The sequence below is a fragment of the Vigna radiata genome, chromosome 6 (assembly GCF_000741045.1).
Source record: "Vigna radiata var. radiata cultivar VC1973A chromosome 6, Vradiata_ver6, whole genome shotgun sequence".
Lineage (NCBI taxonomy): Eukaryota > Viridiplantae > Streptophyta > Magnoliopsida > Fabales > Fabaceae > Vigna > Vigna radiata.
The window spans coordinates 2,150,395-2,171,599 of NC_028356.1; the positions used below are offsets into that span (position 1 = coordinate 2,150,395).

The following is a 21,205-nucleotide window of genomic DNA, read 5'->3' on the forward strand; positions in this document are numbered from 1 at the left end:
ACTAAGTTTTTTTTCGTTGGTAATCGGTCTATAAAACTTGTTTTAATTAAAACTTGCATTATTTTTCAAAACTATAAAAAAAAATAATGCAAGTTTTAAAATATTATAAAATAAATAAATTGTGTTTCCTTACAACTTTAATTAAAATTATATATATATATATATATATATATATATATATATATAATATAATATAATAAAATTGATAATTTAATACACCGTGTATCAAATTATCAAAATTTTAATTAGAATTTTAAAAAAATTATATCACACTTAAGTGGTATCAAATTCATACAATTTGGTTTCAGTGATTCAAAAATTATGTCAAAATATTACAATTTATTCAAGATAAGATCATTAGAAGCTGAGAATTTTGAACCATTTTTATAATTCTTTTTAAAACTTGCACCATCTCAATTTTGAAAAAAGAAATCATCATTTTGATCTTGCGAAAGCTGTTGAAGTACTTGGTAGTTTCATTGAACAGTGATGATGGTAGTGGTAAGCCTCATCATCACTTGGAGTTCCCTCCATGAGCGTTTCAATTCAATTTAAAGGCACTTTTTTTTCTTCATAATGAGTAAACAGAAGAAGCAGAGATACCATTTTCATTGCCATTGACACCACCAATCTTCATCCACCATTCTCTGCAACAACCAGTCAGCATCCATGCCTTCTTTTTCAAGAAGAAAGACAAAACAACCAAAGAAACACAAAACTTGGACCATTCTCAACCACCATTCTTCTCCTTCTCATCAAATCCAAGGCACTCATTCTTCACTCTCCATCTATCTACCATCTCCACCTACTTCTCTTCTTTTTCTCCATCTCTTCTCTCTACATTCTTCTTGGTTTTCCTATGTTTTTTCTGGTTACTTTTCTTTTTGTTTTTCATTCAATAACAATTAACATAATACTGCTCTAGGCTACCCATGCAAGATAAAGGTTTTATGGCACCCATTTGCTAGGCTATTATATCTTTTGTAGTATTTGAGGAGGATAGTTATAAAGCTTCGTTCTTTTTGCCTGCAGGGGAAGCTGTTTTGGCAAACAACACCGAGAAAATGGAAGGATTTGTGAATGGAACAATACAAGAAGACAACCATAAAGCACAATCACAATCTTTGAGTGAAGATAAGGAGGTGGCTGTTGAAGTTGATGATTCCCATGATGGTGATATTTTCATCGCTCATGAAGAGGAGGCGCCACAAAATGAGGAGAAGAAGATGCTGGTTGAGTCAGGCAAAGTTGAGGATGTTTCTGAATCAGTGTCTGAGAAATTTGAGCCTGATACTGTGAAAGATGCTCATGTGGAGAACACAGTGGAATCAGACACTGTTATGTTAGAATTTAATGAAGATTTTGAATCTGGTCCAGATGGGGTTAAGGAAACAGATTTGTATCCTTCAGTTTCGAGGAATGAAGGATTGAGAGAGAGTGAAGTTGCAGAAGAGGAGAAGAATGTTGTGTTTCATGCTGTATCAAAAAAGTTAATTGAGGAAGCAAATGATGTTTGTGGTGGTGATTCTTCTTTAGTGGAAACTTGGGAGACAAGTGTTCCAAAATCATGTGAGAGTGACAAGGTTACTCCAACCATAATTGAAAAATCATTGGATTTGAAGCAAAGTTTGGAAGAGAAAGTAGAGGAATCATCAGGTGGTCTAGAAGAGTCATCCTATGAAAGTGCCAAGGAGTCATTTCAACCATCACCTAGTGTTGTTCCTGATGCTGAAAGCAATGAAAATCTGGTAGGTGATTCACACTTTATGATAGTTTCATACAGACATAGATAGCAAGTGTGCTTGGTTATGCAGTTGTTATTGTTATTTCATATTCTTTTTTTGCTGTGACAGACCACTGTCCCTTTGGTTCAAAGGGAAATCTCCTCTTGGAAAAGTTGCTGTGGACTCATTGAGATTATGAGGGGTGGCCATAGATAATTCAAGGTCAGTAAACCTCAATCAGATAATTCAAAGGGCTCATATGAACCTTAATTCAAACATGTATACCTAATGAAAGTATTTCAGTATATTACTATACATTACATTTCCCCTTTTTTAAGACTCTGTGTTTCCCACTAAAGAGAACAGTCTAGTTGGCATCAGAATCTTTTCTTGCTTTTTGTCTTAATGGAAATAGTAATGCTTTAGAGCTGTTGTGCTTTATTGGATCCAAGCATAAAGGTTTATTTTGATATATTTTATAATCATTCTTATAAAAAATGAACAAATCTATTAGTACTAAATGATAATGTAAAATAGTTTTTGACTATTATAGTTTGAAGCATTGTGAATTGTTTACAGGCAGAGGATATCAGAAGGATGGAGTCATTGCACATTCTTCGAGGGGCATCTTCTATTTCTACTCTGCTTTCCTGCTTCGTTTCATTTCAAAAACGACAAAAAAATGCTACATTTCAGTTGTGGCATTTTGTGGAGTTCCATTAACAACAATTTATTATCTCACATTATATTAAAAATTACTTTCTGTCCATTTTTACATTTTCTTTGATTTTGTGATGTTTTACACTGAACAGTTTCACGCCTTTCTTTTGTTGAGTTGATTATTTTCATCCATGCAGTCACATATTAAACACTTTACGCAATTGTGTTTTCTATAATCATTAAATAATGATTTATAACCTAATAACTATTACTAAACCCAAACCCAACCAAATTAATTTTAACTTGCCATCGCATGTTTTAAGTTTCGGTCAATTCACAAACAAATTGGTGGAACATTTCAAAAAGTGGACTCGAATAATTCGTGAATAATTATAATTTTACAGTGTACTATTTATCAAAGTAATCCATCTTAACTTTCGGCTATAAATTTTTTATAATTTTAATTTTTTAATAAATCTTAATCAATAATAATAATAATCGAAAACTGTAATAATGCTAGCATTTTTTTCACAATTTTTAATATGTACAAATCATGTAGATACATATGTAAAGATCATTGCACGTGCTTGGGTCAGCTTACTAATTTTAAAGTTAAAAAGGAAAAGCTTGATAGTCACAATGGGATTTTATCAATAAAATTTTGGTTAAAACCCTCTTTTGGTCCTCATATTTGTTTGTCAATCTCAATTTGGTCATCATATTTTTTTTTGTCTCAATTAGGTCCTATAACTTATAAAAATGAGGCAATTAAGTCCTCTCCGTTAACTAATGACTAACGGCGTTTATTACTGATGACATTGTGCACAGAGAATTAAGTGATTTGTAATTATTTAATTACGTGGATTTTAATGTTAAAAATTAAAGCTGACATTGGGAGTTTTTTATTGAATCAGAAAACAATAAAAACAATAAGTGGATGAATTAGGGATTTAAGTAATTGGGATTTAAGTGGTGAGTATCAGAAATTAGAAGAAACCTAGAAATTGGGAATCAAGGGAACCAGAGGAACCCAGAAGCGTTCATCTCCTCCGTTCATGCGTGTCCGCCTCAGCCTCCACCCAATCGGCCACCGCAAGTCACGGTCCAAGGCGTCGACAACACCGTTGTTCACCATCGGAAGCATCGCAGGCCATGGCGTTGGGTCCTCCCTTCTCCTTCTTCTCTTTGCGCGTGAGAGAGAAGCTCTCTCGTTCCTCCGTCAAGCGCCACCAGTGACTGCCAAGCTCGCCGTCGGTCACCGCATCAACGTCACCAACGCTGACTCCTCCGATTCACTCGCAAGCAGGAAACCCTTTCCCTCTTCTTCTCCTTTCCCTTTTGGTTGTGCATTTTCTTGAAAATAGAGGTTTTCTTATGAATTATTTCCATTTTCTTTTGCATTTAAACTTTTTCATCCAGAAGAAAGTGGAACTGAGACTGAGGATGACAATGAGAGAAATGATGTAGCTGAGGAAGAAACAGATGATGAAGACACTGCCTTTTTTGACACTCGGGATTTTTTGTCGTCTTCGAATTCTTTTAAAAGTAATGCTTTTGATATTAGGGTCTCGTCTTTTTGTTCAGACGATGAAGGACTCTATGCTGTTGAATCAGAGGAGGATGTAGATCCTTCCATTAGATCTGTTGGATTCAACTATCCTTATGTTAAGCGGCGAAAGAAATTACTTGATCATGTTGAAAAGGAGAAATTACCTGATTCATTAGATTGGGAAGGATCTAACAAAAGTTTGCCTTACTGTTTATTTTAACGAGCCTTTCTCCTTTTTTCAAAATTAATTGCTGTGAAGAAATGGAATACTCATATCTTCTAGACCGAGCATATGAATCTATTACTACTAAACCCAATTCTAACACAGAGCGGAAGAGAGAATCTGAACTTCGGAAAGAAAAAGAGAGAGAGACAGAGAGAATGCCGTCGGCGAAGCTCCGACTGTGACCTGCGGCTACCAAGGAAGCCCATGGCCTTGACGAAGAACAGTGGTGGTTAATGTCCAGATCCCTAATTTCCTTTCTAATTCATTATTCTTCCTTTTCAATTCCTAATATATTATTTTAACATAAATTAATTCAATTTTGCCATGTCATACTTTTTTCATTTAAATAAAAATTCCATCTAATCAAACAATGCACGTCAGCAAATACAACTCAACTATATTTAACACCGTCTGAGACCATTAAACGGAAAGAACTTAATTGCCTCATTTTTACAAGTTATAGGACACAATTGAGACAAAAAAAAAATACAATGACTAAATTGAGATTGACAAACAAATATGAGGACCAAAAGAGTGTTTTAACCTAAAATTTTCAACTTACTACACAAATATTGTTCAAAAGCTCCATTTCGGCGGCGTTAATAATTTAAGCTGGGATCGTATAAAATTGAAATTACAAAATTTATAGTCAAATAAAAAATAAGTAATCTATCTAACCTAACCATAGTATTTTGTTAGACATACCACTTTTTAAGATAGATAAGATCTATAAAAGGAAATAAATAAAATATAATAAACAGCTAAGAGGGGGTGTATTTGGACAAATTAAAATGAGAAGAAAGAAAGTGAAGAAAATACTTTATACTACTCATGATGAGTAAAAGATAGACTTTAAAATAATAAATTTTAAAAATTAACAGAATATTACTTTTTACCTTCCGATTTCTTATCAAGATATTTTTTTTGTTGTAAGAAATTTATCTGATTCTTAAAAAAGGAAAATTGAAAAGAGTCATTTCCCTCATATTATATTGTCTATGAAACTGATAAAAAATATCTCTCTTTCCTTTCAATTTCACCGTCAAATAAAGAGCATAAAAGAATATTTTCATGTTGTTGCTCTGTTTTTCTGTATCTATTTTCAGCCACCTAAACGCGATGCAAGTGTGAAAGGTGGTCTTAGTGATAAGATTTATCCTGGCCTGGGCCCAAAAATTAAAGGCTGATACTACCTAACCTACAATTCTCTCCGCTTACCACACACTCACCAATTCAAAACGAAAAATCATCATTCTACTTATCATGTAATTTACAGTAGCTTTGTTTTCCGTTTTCATTCCTTTTGGTAAAATGACTTGATTTTGGTGCAGTTGTCTGGGGTATGGAATCTTACACATCAGAATCAAATTAAAAGATAGATAATACAAATAGTTGGCGCATTGGATTTAGGTTAAAAAAGGCACAAAAATTCATTGTGTTTCACTGCAGAAACCAAGATAAATTGCAACAAACATGTTATTGACACAGAATTTGGCCTCCTAAGAACTCATTCAAAAGTATCTATCTAACGACACTGTTCGACATTCATATTAAAACTAACAAAATGGACTATTGTGTCTCTTTAACTTAAAGCAAAAGGTTTGATAATACTATTCAAACTAATAGAAAACATTAAAGGGTGGATTGAAAGGGAGCAATGCAAGCCAACTACAATTGAAAAAACTTTCAACTAAATCCGAACTTCTTCGGAATACAATCGCCACAAATGGGGTATAAGCAATGAAAAAAAAAAGGAACAAGACCAGAAAGAGAAAAACTCTCTCTGAGCATATTGCAGTGATTTCTCCAAAGTCATCAAACCCAACCAAAATGACACCAAGCAAGACAAAAAGGCAATTGGGCAACAGCACTAACAAATCAGCGTTATCATTTAATCCTAAAAGATCATATGATTCACCGGGTGGGTTCTACATTCAAAGACATCACTGTGGAAAAGACAAATTGCAGAGAAATCAACTTCAGAAACTGCCGAATGCTGCCTTAAACTGCCAGCACTGCCGAATGTCTATCCTCCAAACAAATAAGGTGAAACTAAACACAAAGAAACATCTAATATCAATTTTGAAACCTATTTATTAAATGCAACACACAGTGGTTCGATCCTCGTCATAGGAAACTAACAATCAAACAAGTATGCCAACTTCAACATACATGAAAATTCCACAGGCTCCAAAAATAAAAGCCAGAGAACAAGCGTTATTTTATGAAAAACAAAATTGCAGCATATCTGTGACTAAAGGGCTGGTAAATCTAACCTCTACAACCTCCTCTTCCAATCGATGATTGGTCATATGAAATCACTTCCGTTTCCCATAGCACACATAGATTACGGCAGCCGCCGCAACAAAAGCTCCTGTAGACCCTGCTGCCACCACCGGCCACTGCAACTTCAATCCTTTCCCTTCATCATGTATGCCATTTAAACCTCTATCAATATTCTCAACAGTCTTAACCGCCTTCTCATTTAGCGATAAAATCACCCTCTCAGCTTCCTTTGCTTCCTCACGCAATTGAAGAATACTTGATTCCAAAGCCGATACTTTCTCATCAGATTCTTTAAGTGCCTCCTCCAACCTTAGTTTCTGCTTAACCGACTCTTCCAACTCAGATTTTTTCTCAGCAGTAACCTTCTCCAATTCCACCAACTTCTGTTTGAAACCATTGATCTCTTTTTCCTTTTCATCGACCTTATCTCTCATCTCCTCCTCGAACCTAATCCTCTTGTTCCTTTCCTCAATTTCTTTGGTTTCCAGAACTCCAATCTTCCTCTCCAAATCCTTAATCCTAACCTCACCCTCTGCCTTCACCTTCTTCAAAGATGTCAGTTCCTTCTCCAGAGATTCAACCAACGACTCCTTCTCCCCTAAGTCCTTCCTCAACTCAGAAGCATCCGCCCTCGCCTCCTCCGCCGCAGCCATCTCCGATATCAAATCGTGCTGTAGTCTCGCCACATCCGTCTCCAGGTCCGCTGCCCTCGCCGCGATAACCTCGGCCGCCTTCGCCGCGTCGCGCGACTGCGCCACCTCTCGCTGCATCTCCTCGATCTTCTCGCTATTCGCCGCGCCGTCTCTTCGCAAAATGTCGAGCTCCGCCGTCAGCTTCTTGATCTCCTCGTTCCTCGTGGCGTTCTCGTTCACCAATTCATCGCGTTCGCGTTGCAACACTTCGATCTTCATCGCCCATTCCTCACCGTACTGATCATCTACGCCGCCGTTGGCAATACTGTCATCCGCCATGACTGATTCTGCAAAACAAAGAAAAATAGCACGCGGTCAGTTCATCAACTAAGTAAGCAGAAATCAAAATCGAGAATGAACACGCTGTTCATAATTTGAAAAATAATGAAAAATAAACTGTAAAAAAATATTAGAAGTAACTGATGAATTATACGAGCAAGTAAACAAAATTATCAATATATAAATACATAAATATATTATTGCAGATGTGTAAAGGACAGTACGAAGAAGGGAGGGAAGGCGTTTAGAGGGTGTGCGGTGGTGTCAACGAGAACAGAAGATGAATTTTCCTGAAAAAATGGACAAGATTTTCCGTAAAAGGGAAAGAAGAGGTTGTGTTTACTGAACGATGTGTGACTAGGGTTTTCAGTGATGTATGTGAAAAATATCTTTAACTTTACCATTTTCTTTTCACCTTTTCTCATGGAAAAGGCAGAATAACACAGAAAGTAAGAGATCAGAATCATCAATCAACGGTTCAGATTTTAGGTTGTCAAATTGCATCGGTGTAACAATATACTTTTTCTTACAACAAAAAATTATAGATTGAAAATTTATTAAAAAACATAAAAAGTGTATGCCTTTTTCTACTCTCTAACTTTTTATTTATTTATTTCATGTTTGGAATAAATTCTAACTCAAGTTTGAAATATCATGTCATGTAACAATCAATAGATAAAACAAAAAATAACATAAAAAAATCAAATAGTCGCAACTTGTAATCACTTGAAAAATAAAAGGAAGAAAAATATAATATGTTGCCACAATATAATATTAAATTACTATGATAAACACAAGTTTTATCGATTATACCATCGGTATGTTATATGTCAATTATAACTTTATAAAAGTTAATAAGAAATATTTCGTTATTGTTTTCTATATTAATATATTTATAATTGTAATATAACTTTTAGTGATTTTTATTTTAATAATTATTATAATATCAAGGTTTTCAAAAAGAAAATATTTTTTACTGTCTAAAAAAGGTAGATATACTAGCGCCTACAAATTTACATTTTATATTTTTTACACATTTCAATTAATTTTATTAGTGGTAGAAACACGGTATTCATTATTCATTATTTTATTAAAATGGGAAGTTTAAATAGTGTTGCGGGGTGGCGATAGTAATCTTCTAAGTCCTTTACTTCTCTACAAATACTTTATTCCAGCCCAATAGGCCCAAGCCACAAATTATCCAACGTGTCTATTGCGTAAAATTGAAATTATTTGGTTTGCTTTTCAATCTAAATCTCCATCAATTTTGTTAAAACGGAACTGTCAATTATTTTTCTTAATTACTACCATTTGTTGTTTTAATTATTACTTTTACCTGTTAATTTCACTTTTAAGAAACAAACCTAACTAACGTAATGCTTAATTTTTTGGATAATAATATTTAGACAACGTTTTTTTGACAATATTTCAACATTAATTACGTGTCAATCTGTGATTGGTCAAAAATTATTCCACAATCAATAATAATAATTATAAACATTATTGTGGAATAATTTTTGACCAATCACATATTGACACGTAATCAATATTGAAATGTTGTCAAAAAAATATTGTCTAAATATCATTATCCTAATTTTTTTTATCGCTAGCAATAAAAATAATACTTTTATAACATTTTTCAATAATGTGAACTTTATACCATTGATTAAGAAAACTTTAGTAATTTAAATTACAAAATAATTTCTATCACTATTAATAAAAAAAAAAACTAATCAACATTAATCAAAAGTAGTAATTCTGAAAATGTTTTGATCTTAATTAAGTTGAAGAAAACCAAATCAAAATGGAATGAAGAAGAAAATAAGAATTTTAAATAAACAAACACAAATTTCATAATATAAAGAATTGAAATTCTTAATTATTTAGATAGAATTTAATGTCCTAATTTTAAGTAATTCAATTACTATGTAAAAATTGTATAATTTAAATTTCCTTACTATAGTTAATCTATTTTGAGTCGATAATTATGAAAAATTATTGTTGTGGATGAAGTGACACCGACAGTCATATAAGAGATACGGGAATGCTAATTCCCTAGAATTTGGTACATGAAACAATGTTGATGGTGTTTGGTTAATAGATTATGCAGATGAGATAAAGTTGCATGATCTGTCTTGATGGTGATGCAGCATTTATGCATGGTTTCTGTGTAGTGATGGATACACATTGTAGTTGTGCACATGCCCAATAAGGCTTTTCATGATTCTCCAAAAAATTGTGGTGGCTGTGACTGTGATTGTGACTGCTCCAGGAAGTTGGCAATTGGAGAATGCAGATGAATGTGTTGGATCTCCAAAACAGTACACAGATTGCAGTGGAAGTGCCTGTAACTGTAGTCTCAGACCACCCTTTGGTTTTATCTCATTATTACAATCACCTCAATTTCTTTCATAGGACATTACATTCTTAAATTTAAGGAAACAATGATTTTGTTGGAATCTTGCTGCAGAACAAAATCACTGCTTGAAAACGTTTTCTTGAGTTGTGATTATATGTTTGAAAGAAAGAATTAAGAGAGTTAAGAGTGATGATAACGGGTTGTTGCTTTTAGCTTAAATCATGGAAGATGATGGATGATGATACTGAGGCATGTGAAATTTATAAGCATTGAATTCAAGTGGGGTGGTCTCTTTTTTGTGTATACCGCATTGTAAGTGTAAGTTATTGTGGTAGTAATGGCTAACTGCCAAAAAAGTCAAACAACCCTATTCCAAAATCCCCAAACCAAAGTTTTCACAAGAGAAAGTGACCAATGCCAACATGTGTATGTGCCATGTTACTTTAAAAACCTCTGATCTCATCCAGATTTTAAGACCAAATACGACTGGCCCACTGGACCAAGATGAACAAAAAAAACCTGTCACACATAGCCCACGTACATCCACCACAGACACACCATAATGTCATACACTTCCACCCACTCTACCTTCACTCCAGATCATCATCATCATCATCGTCATCCAACACCTTAAGATTCCTACAACACTTCCCCAAAATCAATTCTCTATTACTTATCTGCGGCGTAACATTATCAACTTTCAGAGAGATAGATATAGATAGATAATAAAGTCATCATCAAAAGAACACAGTGAGAAATTGAGAACTTCGAAATAAAAAAATAAAAAAATAAAAATCTAAGAACATGGGGGAGACATTTTCCTTGATCCCAACCTCCAAAAGTACAGCCAAGAACAGAAAAATTAAAAGAAAAAAAAATATCTAACTAATGGGTCTGTGGGAAAAACCAAAAGAACCTAACCTAGGATGCTGCTTCCATAATCCATCATGCAGCAGCTTCATAACCATGGATTATTGATTCATTCATTCATTTTGACGATGATATCAACCTCCAAACTTTGTCTTCTCCTTCTCCAACTTCTCAAAGAAACCAGTGAGAGCCCTCAAGGCTTTGACTTGGTACTGCAAGGCCAGAATATAGCCAGCAGTTTCATCAAAGAGTTTGTCCACCCCTAATGACTCCCCACCTGGCACAATCCTCTGCAATGCATGAATCTTCCTCTCTATCTCTTCTCTGTCATCAACGTCACCATCATCTTCATCTTCTTCTTTTTCTTTCTCCTCATCTTCATTACCTTCCTTGGCAGGCTCTTTCGCAGTGAGTTCCTTCCTACACCGCCTCCTGCTGTGGCGGAAAACATGCAAAGATTTGTGAGAGGAGACGGCGGAGTTGGCCTGGTCGTCTGAAGGTTTTCTGAGTAATGTGGGTATGATAGTGTGCTTTGGGGTGTTATCTTCTTGTTCCATGGATGATGACATGTAGAAGTAGTAGCAGTGTTGGTGACAGTAGCAGTAGTAATGTGATGTGTGTGTAAGAGGGTTGAGAGAGAGAGAGAGAGAGAGAGAGAGAGAGAGAGAGAAGAGAAGAAAGATTAATGTGTGAGGGAGTTATATGAGAGGTAAGGCTGCAAACAAGGGAGGGTGGGAGGGAGAAAGATGTTAAATTATTGTTGAGCTCTAGAAATGTCAATGCCAACGAAGCTGGCCCCACTGGTTTTGGCCTCACAACACAAGAAGAAGAAGCCCCCAAGTTTTGGATTGGGGCAATGAGGTGGCCTTCACGCTCCACACCAACACCCTCTTCCAACTCATCAATTTTTTACCTCCTCTTCATGCAGTAACCTCACATCTATGCTATCAGTTTTTACCATTAAGTACTATGTTACATTTTCATTGCTTATTGTTCTTGTCTTCTTCCAAGGATCATAGAACAGATGAAATATTTATGGTTGATTATAACATGTTAAACACATGCATGATGGTAATAGTCTATGAAGTGTGTGTTGGCATTGGAAAGTGAGGATTCTTAGCTAGTAAGATTGAAATGAGGTAAAGGTGAAAGTATAAAGTTTACAAGTGTGACTGAAAATGCAACCCCGTTGAGAAGTGGAGATGTGAGAGCATAAAAAATGGTCCCACAGGACACAAAACAAAGGGAAGAAAGCACATGTGCTCACATGAATTCCTTGAACCTAACACCCACCCATGTGCCTCTCCACTCTCTTCTCTTCTCTTCTCTTTCATATGCCATATGATCTGCATCACCACCCTTCGCATGACTGCCACGTGTTTTCTTTCCAGTGACCCCACCTTGAGCCCCACAAAACCCCCTTCTAACCCTTTTAGGCCAAATTAATCATGCACAATACTACAATCATATCAATCCCAACCCATATTAAACTAACAACTTGTCATTTCAGGGAAATCAAACACTCTGCTTAGCTAATTCAGGACAACTTGGTTCTGTGGATAAACAAGTTAATTGAACATGACTACAGTATTTTATTAAATGATTGATTATGTCGCATCCATAACAATAAATGCCTGTAAAAAAATCAGTAATACGAACGCAAGCTATCAACTGCCTTGAATGACAGTTTTTTTTTTTTTTTTCATAAAGAAAGTTGTCCAGATGGTAAATTTGACAGTCAGAACACAGATAAAAATTGAGTCATCATATGATGTACAAGCCAAAAGAAAATCATTATTTGATGGTGAGTAAAGGATAAAGAAAAAAATAAAAGTGAACGGTGTTTAAAGCTGGTGTTGTTTGTGAGAAAGTAATTCATACAGATTTTGAAGGCAGTAGCTTTTTAACGTTTGCAATCACATTTGATTATTTTAACACAAAGGGTATTACTTACTAGTAGGGGTGGATTAAAAGATTTAGAAAAATTGTAATTTTGATTGGGAGAGAGTGAAAAGAAAAGATGATTGATGCATGTATGTATGAGTGTTTGTTAATATGGTGGTGATTGGTGTTGCAGCTTTAGTGAGGGTTCCGTAATTAGTGATGGATGGTGTGGCCCTGAGAGAGTGTGGTGGAGAATCAGAGAGGGGAGGTGGTGGTGTTTCCAAGAAGGAAACCAATCGGCGGATTGGGTCATTGGGATTGTATGAGAGATTTGGTTGTGTTGGGCATATGGGACTCCATGTGCTCAGACCCACTCGGATCCCTCTGTTCTTGTCACATTCACACACTACACTACTCTTTTTATTTAATGCCACACAATTTTTTCAATCCTTCATTATTTTTCTTTTTTGCTTCCGGGAGGTAAGGTAATGGGGTCCGTACCACCATTTCTTGTACGAAATTTCAATGAAATTGTTACACACAGGGCCTTGGCATGTATATCATTGATGAGAGAGCTATTGTAATTCAATATCATACATCTAATCTAACTCCAAAACATGTGTGGACATCCTACCTGAGTTTTGTTTCTGTTCACCATTTGCAACAGACCCTGTTTCCCGGTTATTTATTCATCCTCCTCACTCTTCTTTTGGACATATTACTATCTTCAAAATCATCTTACTGTGCAAACAAACGAAACTCTCACATGGTAGGCCTCTATGGCTACCTATTGGCATATTTCCATTATTCCCCCTACAAGCTAATGACCACACAAATATTAACCACATTCAACTTAAGAGCAAAACTTGTACATGATTTTTTTGCTGCTATTTTTATATCAAAATCAGAATTCTATTTTAATAGTTTCTGTGATCCTTTAATGCATACATTTGGTGTACAGCTTTAGTTTAGTGGATGTTTCTTTGTTTTTTGTTTACTTATTTAACTGTGGTGTGAATCATGATAGCCAAATAGTGAATTAAACATCTTTAGTTAAAGAAAAATCTGTGAATAGGAGTGACTAGGCAGGCATGGCATCACAGAAGGTTGTAACAAGAAAAAGGGAAGTTTTTGTCATCCATTTTAGGGTGTGTAGGTGAATGAAAGAAGATATCAGTGGAGAAAAACTTATTACAACAATATCAGCAATGAGGTTTAGAAAAAGAAAAATAAATGCTTGCAGCTGGTGAGGAATATTCATGGAGGGAGGGAGGAATGAGGATTTTCTCAACCTGTTTATAACTTAATGGTCAGCACATGAACTGACTCAGACTTTTATTGGTGAGCCCCGCCTTGTTTGCAGTTGCATATGCAGTAAATGCCAAACAATAAACAAGCGACCAAATCATTCAAATGCATTATCTCAACTGTCTTTCAAATTCAAATTTATCTCATTTTCTAGGACATTCTCGTCCAATGCTTTTAATCCATCACTTAAATGAATGATTAATGTAAATCAACCAACAATGTTTTACATTCCTAGCCATGCAATATTTCTTGTTTTTTTATCTTCAAATCTATTATGTGGGCTGCAATGCAACATTACTGTGACAGGAGTGATCCACCAGGTTTTGTGATAGGATAGTAACTAGTCACAAGATTCTTTGCATTACACTTTCCACCCTTACCGATTTAACTATTCTGAAGTAAGAAGAAGGAAAAAAGGAAGAGTTATAAGTGGATGTACATTCTGAAAGCTAGCCTCCACATAAAGTTAATCTTATCCTGTGTAGGTAGCTAATAGATAGAGCTTCCAAAAGGTAGCTGCAGTAACTTCCTCCACATGGAAGGGCAATGTGGCTCCAAGAGGCTAAAGGTGGCCACATGTTTGTTCATATTTTCAAAACCATATGAAATACAGTGATGTCGCATTCAATCAAATGCTAAGACTATTTGTTCGAGGGATTCCATTTGAATAAAAACCAGTGGTAGCAAAACACACTCTTTTAACATTTTTTCTGACTAAAACTTATTACTTAACTTACTTGGATCACCACCTATCTATAATTTCAACTAAAATTTTCCATATAAAGTATATTAAAAATATGAAGAGTAATCTGAACCATTGATCTAAAATCACTTGGCATATTAATCTGGACCATAAGATCCAGAGTTACATCTTAAAAAAGGGTATGTTACGGGTATTTCTTTTTCAATAAAATAAAGACATGTCTGTTTCTTTTAGTAACATGTAAAAACAAAAATAGAAGCAAATCATGCAAACATCAAACCTACTTTCAAGGATGAATAGTTATTATGAGTAGGTGAGCAAAATTCAATAGGAATTTGAGCCATTGATAATGTTTTAAATGGAATCCAGTTGTTTAAGAAAGTTGTGAGGAATATGTTTTTATAATGGCCAAAGGGGATTAAACCACTATGGTTAAACAATGAATCTCCTTTATATCCCGTGAGCATAACACGCATAAAACAAATAGCAATTTTATCATTTTTACAAGTACATGTACCAGTCTGATTTATTTATTTATTTATGTCAATTTGCAAAATAGGCATTGCAGGAAATTTAAAAAGGAAAAATGTGTGGGGAAAGGGTAGTGTGGATTGAATTACAAGATAGAACTCAATTTCAATTGTTCAGTTTATTGATAACTGAAACCAATGTTTACAAGGTTTGACAAGAGAAAGCTGGTTCTTTCTGGGGAAGTTGCACTAATTCAATCATCTTACACAAAGCACCACCAGAGATTACTACTACTTCTCCACTATAAAGAAACTTCTCTTGTGCTCGACAAGGATTGCTCCATCTGGCCAAACTATTCACAAGCCAACATTCTTCTAGAACAACCTTGTAATACCATACTGTACTGGTCCAACCTTTCTATGAGCAGTTGTACTAATCCCACCATATTGATGAGCTTTTGTTTGCAGCATCTTTGTATCAATGGCTATTCGGTCATCCTGCTCTATCCTGTTCACTCCTGCTCGTGTCATGAAAAAAGGGTTGGAATCAATATTTATAGCTATTTCTGGTGCTATTTGGCCATTCACACAACATTGCTGTGCAAGTTTTGATTGTAAAGATACACACTTCTCAGCTTCTGTTGCTGACCTTTCTTGTTTCCCAGAGGTTAATCTTTGATAATGGTTCGTCGGGGGAGTGGGTTGAGAAGGAGGAACAGAACCTCTCATAAATGTCCTGGGCTCGTATGAACCCTTGACAACACTTGCATACTCGTATGGAATAACCGGCCCAACAACTTTACCAGGTTTTGCTGAAAACAAGAATGTTTGCTAGTTGATTACTGACAATGCTCATAAACCTGACAAAGCACGATGATAAATGATAAGAATAACATACCATGTGAAAATTTTTGCAGACCCTGAATGGACCTTGGCGCAGGATTTTCTGTATCCCTAGAATTATTGCTGTATTCCTCAGCTGTTTGCCTGATTTTGCTGGAAACAATATTTGATTGCTCTTTTGTGGGTACTGTATTTGAATGTATAATTGTTGACCTGTCAATAATTCCAAAAAGAGAATAAGGAAATCAAACAAGAAAAATTTAGTGTGATGTAATCTAATTAAGTTCCCCATTAATGACACTAAATTATGGCTCAGATAAATATCAATAACAGGTTTGAAATAATTGAGTGCATTTGCAACTCGTGCACGTCACTTCATCAACGACATAGTCAAGAACATCTTACATTAATGCATCTTAGAAAAATGTATAGTAATTCCCTATGATCTAAAACCAACACCAAATTCACCGATTTAATTGAAAAATCAGTAAATCCGTATTGCGTCAAGTCCAAATATACCACTAAATCAGCCATAGGACAAATCAGTCAATGAGCAAGAAAATCAATGAGAAAAAGCCAAAATCCAGTTCCCAGTGAACCTATAAAAAATACTTGACAGACACCTTTTTTACTTCTAAGAAAAATGAAAAAAAAAAAATAAACTTCAAATATTAATCATCATTTTTTAATTATAAATGTCAAATTGATACTGTTGTTAATAGACATTGTTGTTTAATGGTGAAATTTAGACACAAGTATAATGATATATTTGATTTGGACTTTTTTTATAAAATGCTGTTTCACCTTTAGCTTTTAGCCTTATAAAATTAAGATATCATGTTTCTTCAATATATTTTATGCATTTATTATATTATTATTTAATACCTTGACCAGTCAAGTTTTAAACAGTGATAGCATCTATTCACATGGAAGATGAAATTAGAACTGGTATCGCGTCAAAACCAGTTGTCTGTATGTGTCAGTTCCTATTTGCACATAGCATAATTTTCTTAAGCATCTCATACAGTCATTAGTGTATTATTCAACAATCATCATAGAATATTCAATCATGTGTTAAATATAATATAATCAAAAGAACTTTTTTCCAACGCGTGATAATAATAAATGACAATTCAAATCCAACAAGTTAGTACATTAACGAATTACCTGGGAAGTGATACATGCTTTCTTTCAGGTGGCAGAACTGGACTACTTTTGCCACCAGTTTCCTCAAGATGAGCAAATTGCTTCTTGAATTGATCAACAGCACTGTGAAGAATAAGGACCAATTAAGATAATGAGAAGAATAATAGGGTAGAACATGAAATATATATATATATATATATATATATATATATATATATATATATATATATATATATATATATATATATTAAGGAAAAAAAGATAACCAGTTGAAGAATGAACCGAAAACAAATAATAAAAACCTTGGGTAAAGAAAATTAGTTCTCTCTGTTCCATTTATGTAGTCTTTCAATAGTTGAGGATGATACTCTAGAATCTCACGAAAAATTAACTCTCCAATTTCTTCCTTTGTGACTCTTCTCCTTTCGAATTCAAACTCCATTTTTGTAATAGGCTGGCACGATGGCTCCCTCTCAACTTTCGCAAGTCCCTTGAAGTAAGGATCAGCTAATGCCTGAAAATGCCAAATCCTTCAAAATTCTTGAGCAAGAAAATCACATATTATTGCACACAATGTAACTGCTGTGTGATTGATTACACATTTCTGTATGTCCAAACTCCAAAAGAAAAAGCATAAGCTCTAGAAACAGTTACTTATGCAACTAGAATAATTTTTCAACACACACAAACAAAGCACAGAGAACAATATAACAAACCTCTTCAGCAGTTGGCCGGTCTTTTGGATCAAAGGCGAGTAACTTTTCAAGTAGTCGTAGGGCTAAAGGATCTGCATTAGGAAACTTTTGTGCAAATGGTATAGGCTGTTTTTTCCTCATACTAGTCAGGTATCTCCGTGCCTTATCATTGCGTACCTGCATTCAACACAGATTCAAAATTGTCACCAAAAGAATGATGTTGGTAAAATGAAGTTAAGCAAATGCTGACAGTTTCCCTCTGCAGAGAAAAACAATTACCCGAGATATCGTATCAAGCGAGGGCGTACCAAGCAGATCTGTCATCAGATCCAACTGATGCACAACATTTTTTCCAGGAAAAAGTGGCTTTCCTATCAATACTTCAGCAAAGATGCAACCTATACTCCAAATATCAATTGCTGGAGTATACTGCATTCAATACCTTAGCGTTAACCCACCAGAAGACACAAAACTAACAGAAACTAGAAACCAGTGGATTAATAATTAATAATAAATAACAGATTGGTCTTGGGTCTTACTTTTAGCTATTGAGGGGAAAGAACATAACAGAAAGCATGTATCATGTGTTGATATGAAATTTCTACACAAAACTATTGAGCATGAATTAGGGTATGGAGATTCAAGACTATGCAGAATTTGGTTCTCTTCTTTTATATGATATACAAAAGAATCTTGAAAAAGTCATACCCTTGAGTAAAAGGATCCACAGAGCTCCGGTGCTCTATACCACCTTGTAGCAACATAATCCTATAGAAATAATATATTAAGTAAGCAAGAAAAACATCAGCCATCTGTTATCTAGCAAAGCTGTAAAATGGGTGTGAAACAAACAGAGGAAATTTTACGATGGAATACCGTCCAAAATACAGTTGTTGGCGTGTCACTAAAAGCAACTCTAGCTAAGCCAAAATCACATATTTTAAGTTTACAGTTTGCATTGGCTAATATATTCTTTGGCTTCAAGTCTCGATGATAGACATTTGCTGCAATGTGTTCACAAATATTAGATGAGCATTAATACTGGCATTGAAGTCAGCAAAATTAGGTTGATTAATACACGGTAAAATATATATAAAAAAAGGAAAATGAATAAGTAAAACATTTTGGTCAAACCACATAAGGAAATCCGGCCAAGAGATGAAAAAAAAAAGTCAACAGCAATAGTTAGACAAAAAAAACTGATATACATAATGCTGACATCTGTGTAAAGAGAAATGCAAAGGAATGATGCAATTTCAGTCATGTTTCATTCAAGTGCTGAAAAAAAGGTATAGCTATTATTAGCAACACAATGTGCATTCTAATAAGATATTGATAAACAAGTAAGTATCAGTTATTGAAAAATACCAGTGTGAATATACTTCAGTGCTCGAAGCAATTGGTACAGAAAAAATTGATAGTGCTCTTTTGTTAAGTCATCATTGGCTTTAATGACTTGATGCAGATCAGACTCCATTAGCTCAAAAACGACATAAATATCCTTAAAGTCCCTCCTCGAAGGTGGCAACATAACATGCTTAATTTCAACAATATCAGGATGTCGAAGAAGTCTAAGCAACTTTATCTCACGGAGAATACGCGCAGTATCAGATACATGCTCGAAGATATCATGTATCTTTTTAATTGCTACTTTCTCGCCAGTATGAGTGTCTATAGCTGAACAAACAACACCATAACTGCCTTTCCCGATGACTTCTTGAATTTTGTACCTGTTGGCATCGCCATAATCGGAGAAAAATTCCATCTCCATTGAGCCCTGTTGCAAAGATATAAAAGTAATCCACATACGAAAATCAGGCATGCCCAAATTTGGTCATCTACAAACGTTAATAAATCAAGCTAAAACAACAAATTGGAAATAAGTTTTCAAAGTAGATAAATTGAAATTAAAATAATAAATAAACAATCTTTGCTATATCTCAAAATCCATGATCCATCCATAAGTTCAATACACATTAAACAAACAAAATTGCGTGTGCCATATAATTTACATTATGGAACTAACTCGGTATTGAAGAATCATAGACTCGGATTGGAAACTATATTTTCAGTAATTTGGTCATGTCAGCAACGTAGATTGGACTAACACAAGCAAAATAACAAACAATAAACATAAAGAAACACATTGTCACCATAAACAGTCTCACTACCCGTCCCCAGCTTGTTCCAGCCAAAAGGAGAAAATATAGCGCTTAAAACCATAAACACCTCACAATTCTTAGACTATAACTTTTCTCTTCCACAATTCACCATTTGTTGTCATTCACCAACGTTTATTTGGGAGAGTCAATCTCGTACAATGCACCTAACGCGTGCGAAACACATCTCAGAAGACGTAGAAACAAAGAAAAGCAAAAGGGTGGGTTGTTTGAGATGGAAGATCAACCCCAGGAATGCAATCTAGCACGTAAAAAGAAGAACCACGCAAAATTCATGAACATATTAGAGCACAGAAATGGTGAAAAAAAAAAAAAAGACCTTGTCAACCAAACGTCACGTGGGGGAGAGAAATTATGTCACTGGTGGACTAAATATAAGAAAGCTAACTAAATCATAAGAAGGCCCCATGGAAGAAACTTGGCAGAGCCTCGCTTCCATGCCTGGACTTAAGTAATCTAAAATTCAGAGATGTAACCCACCAACACAGAAGGAGACAAAATTTTAGTTTTATCATTCATTACTCTGCTTAGATACAAAAAGGGCACCCTCATCATTCATTCAGGGACAGAGAAAGACTTGAAAAAAGCAATATTTTTAGTGAAGCAACTAATAAGAGTAAAGCATAATGAAGAAAGCAAACAACAAATCCACCTTTTTTCTGTGATCTTGCTGCATTCTGAGACAAGAGCCACTACAAATTAAGCCACCAATAGGAAAGACATAGAAAGGTAAGGTTCAATTTTGACATAAAACAAAACCCAAGCACATTTACCCCCCCTACCCCAGCTCCTTCAACCCACACAGAATCCAAATACAACCCCACCTCCAATCCCAACACCAAACTGGCACATGAAGCGACGTAGATCTAACTCAGAGACAAAACTCACCCATCTCTCTCTCACCCCACACTCAGATCCCAGAGGAGCTTCTTCAACCAAAAGCGCGTTTGAGGAAGCTAAAACGAGTGGCCCGGAAGAGAAGTACACCGACACAAGGAGAAAGAGTGAAAATTTTGAAAGGCTTCGTTGTTGGAATGAGTTGTTTGTTGAGTTGTATGAGAGGGTGGCTCTTCTCTCTCTCTCTCTCTCTCTCTGCTTCGCATTCGCTTCTGAGATACGGATATGGTATGGATTCTTATTATACCCAAGTGGCGTATTTGGTATTTAGAGAGACTTTGGAGGGTGTTTTCGTAAATTTAGGTTCCTAAAACCTGGTTACGAAGTAAGATGGCAGATACTGTTCTGGAATTACCTGTCTGTCTCCTCTCCAACTTACATGGCATAGGGAATGTGCCAAACACGTGTCACCTTCCAAAATTTTAATCTCACAA

General features: G+C 35.1%; 4 protein-coding genes across 7 annotated transcripts; 1 reads left to right on the top strand and 3 right to left on the bottom strand.

The window, feature by feature from the left end:
• Nucleotides 1-466: 466 nt before the first annotated feature.
• LOC106764319 (neurofilament medium polypeptide) lies at nt 467-2,622 on the top strand. Of its 2 annotated transcripts, none has more exons than XM_022781855.1 (4): nt 467-766; nt 1,033-1,748; nt 1,854-1,946; nt 2,304-2,622. In XM_022781855.1, the coding sequence occupies exons 1-3, from the start codon at nt 670-672 to the stop codon at nt 1,938-1,940; spliced, it is 900 nt and encodes a 299-aa protein (XP_022637576.1). In that variant the 5' UTR covers nt 467-669; the 3' UTR covers nt 1,941-1,946; nt 2,304-2,622. The 2 variants fall into 2 exon arrangements, with proteins under 2 accessions (XP_022637576.1, XP_022637577.1); XM_022781856.1 differs by lacking the exon at nt 467-766 and adding an exon at nt 801-945 and having other exon boundaries at nt 2,304-2,621.
• A 3,206-nt stretch (nt 2,623-5,828) lies between these two features.
• On the bottom strand, nt 5,829-7,803 carry LOC106763124 (peroxisomal and mitochondrial division factor 2). The gene is made up of 2 exons (XM_014647317.2): nt 7,641-7,803; nt 5,829-7,424 (listed from the first exon to the last, which is right to left on the bottom strand). Exon 2 carries the CDS (start codon nt 7,414-7,416, stop codon nt 6,478-6,480), a length of 939 nt encoding a protein of 312 aa, XP_014502803.1. The 5' UTR covers nt 7,417-7,424; nt 7,641-7,803; the 3' UTR covers nt 5,829-6,477.
• A 2,703-nt stretch (nt 7,804-10,506) lies between these two features.
• On the bottom strand, nt 10,507-11,373 carry LOC106764277 (transcription factor PAR1). Its single transcript, XM_014648541.2, has one exon. The coding sequence runs from the start codon at nt 11,212-11,214 to the stop codon at nt 10,780-10,782; it is 435 nt and encodes a 144-aa protein (XP_014504027.1). The 5' UTR covers nt 11,215-11,373; the 3' UTR covers nt 10,507-10,779.
• Nucleotides 11,374-15,156: 3,783 nt separating this feature from the next.
• On the bottom strand, nt 15,157-20,995 carry LOC106764899 (mitogen-activated protein kinase 20-like). 3 transcript variants are annotated; one of them, XM_014649336.2, is made up of 11 exons: nt 20,527-20,900; nt 19,063-19,471; nt 18,571-18,698; nt 18,403-18,462; nt 17,974-18,123; nt 17,716-17,871; nt 17,302-17,513; nt 17,021-17,122; nt 15,909-16,066; nt 15,660-15,822; nt 15,157-15,528 (listed from the first exon to the last, which is right to left on the bottom strand). In XM_014649336.2, exons 1-11 carry the CDS (start codon nt 20,548-20,550, stop codon nt 15,504-15,506), a joined length of 1,587 nt encoding a protein of 528 aa, XP_014504822.1. In that variant the 5' UTR covers nt 20,551-20,900; the 3' UTR covers nt 15,157-15,503. The 3 variants fall into 3 exon arrangements, with proteins under 3 accessions (XP_014504822.1, XP_022637578.1, XP_014504821.1); XM_022781857.1 differs by having other exon boundaries at nt 15,157-15,822; nt 20,763-20,995; XM_014649335.2 differs by having other exon boundaries at nt 15,157-15,822.
• Between the last annotated feature and the right edge of the window lie 210 nt (nt 20,996-21,205).

Coding starts and splice junctions, on each gene's coding strand:
- LOC106764899 (XM_014649335.2), bottom strand. CDS start 20,550: ATGCAGCAAGATCACAGAAAAAAG. Junction 19,472..20,526: donor AGCAAGATCACAGAAAAAAG/GTGGATTTGTTG, acceptor TCTTTGCAACAG/GGCTCAATGGAGATGGAATT. Junction 18,124..18,402: donor GTGGATCCTTTTACTCAAGG/GTATGACTTTTT, acceptor TATTGAATGCAG/TATACTCCAGCAATTGATAT.
- LOC106763124 (XM_014647317.2), bottom strand. CDS start 7,416: ATGGCGGATGACAGTATTGCCAACGGCGGCGTAGATGATCAGTACGGT.
- LOC106764277 (XM_014648541.2), bottom strand. CDS start 11,214: ATGTCATCATCCATGGAACAAGAAGATAACACCCCAAAGCACACTATC.
- LOC106764319 (XM_022781855.1), top strand. CDS start 670: ATGCCTTCTTTTTCAAGAAGAAAGACAAAACAACCAAAGAAACACAAA. Junction 767..1,032: donor TCCTTCTCATCAAATCCAAG/GCACTCATTCTT, acceptor TTTTGCCTGCAG/GGGAAGCTGTTTTGGCAAAC. Junction 1,749..1,853: donor CTGAAAGCAATGAAAATCTG/GTAGGTGATTCA, acceptor TTGCTGTGACAG/ACCACTGTCCCTTTGGTTCA.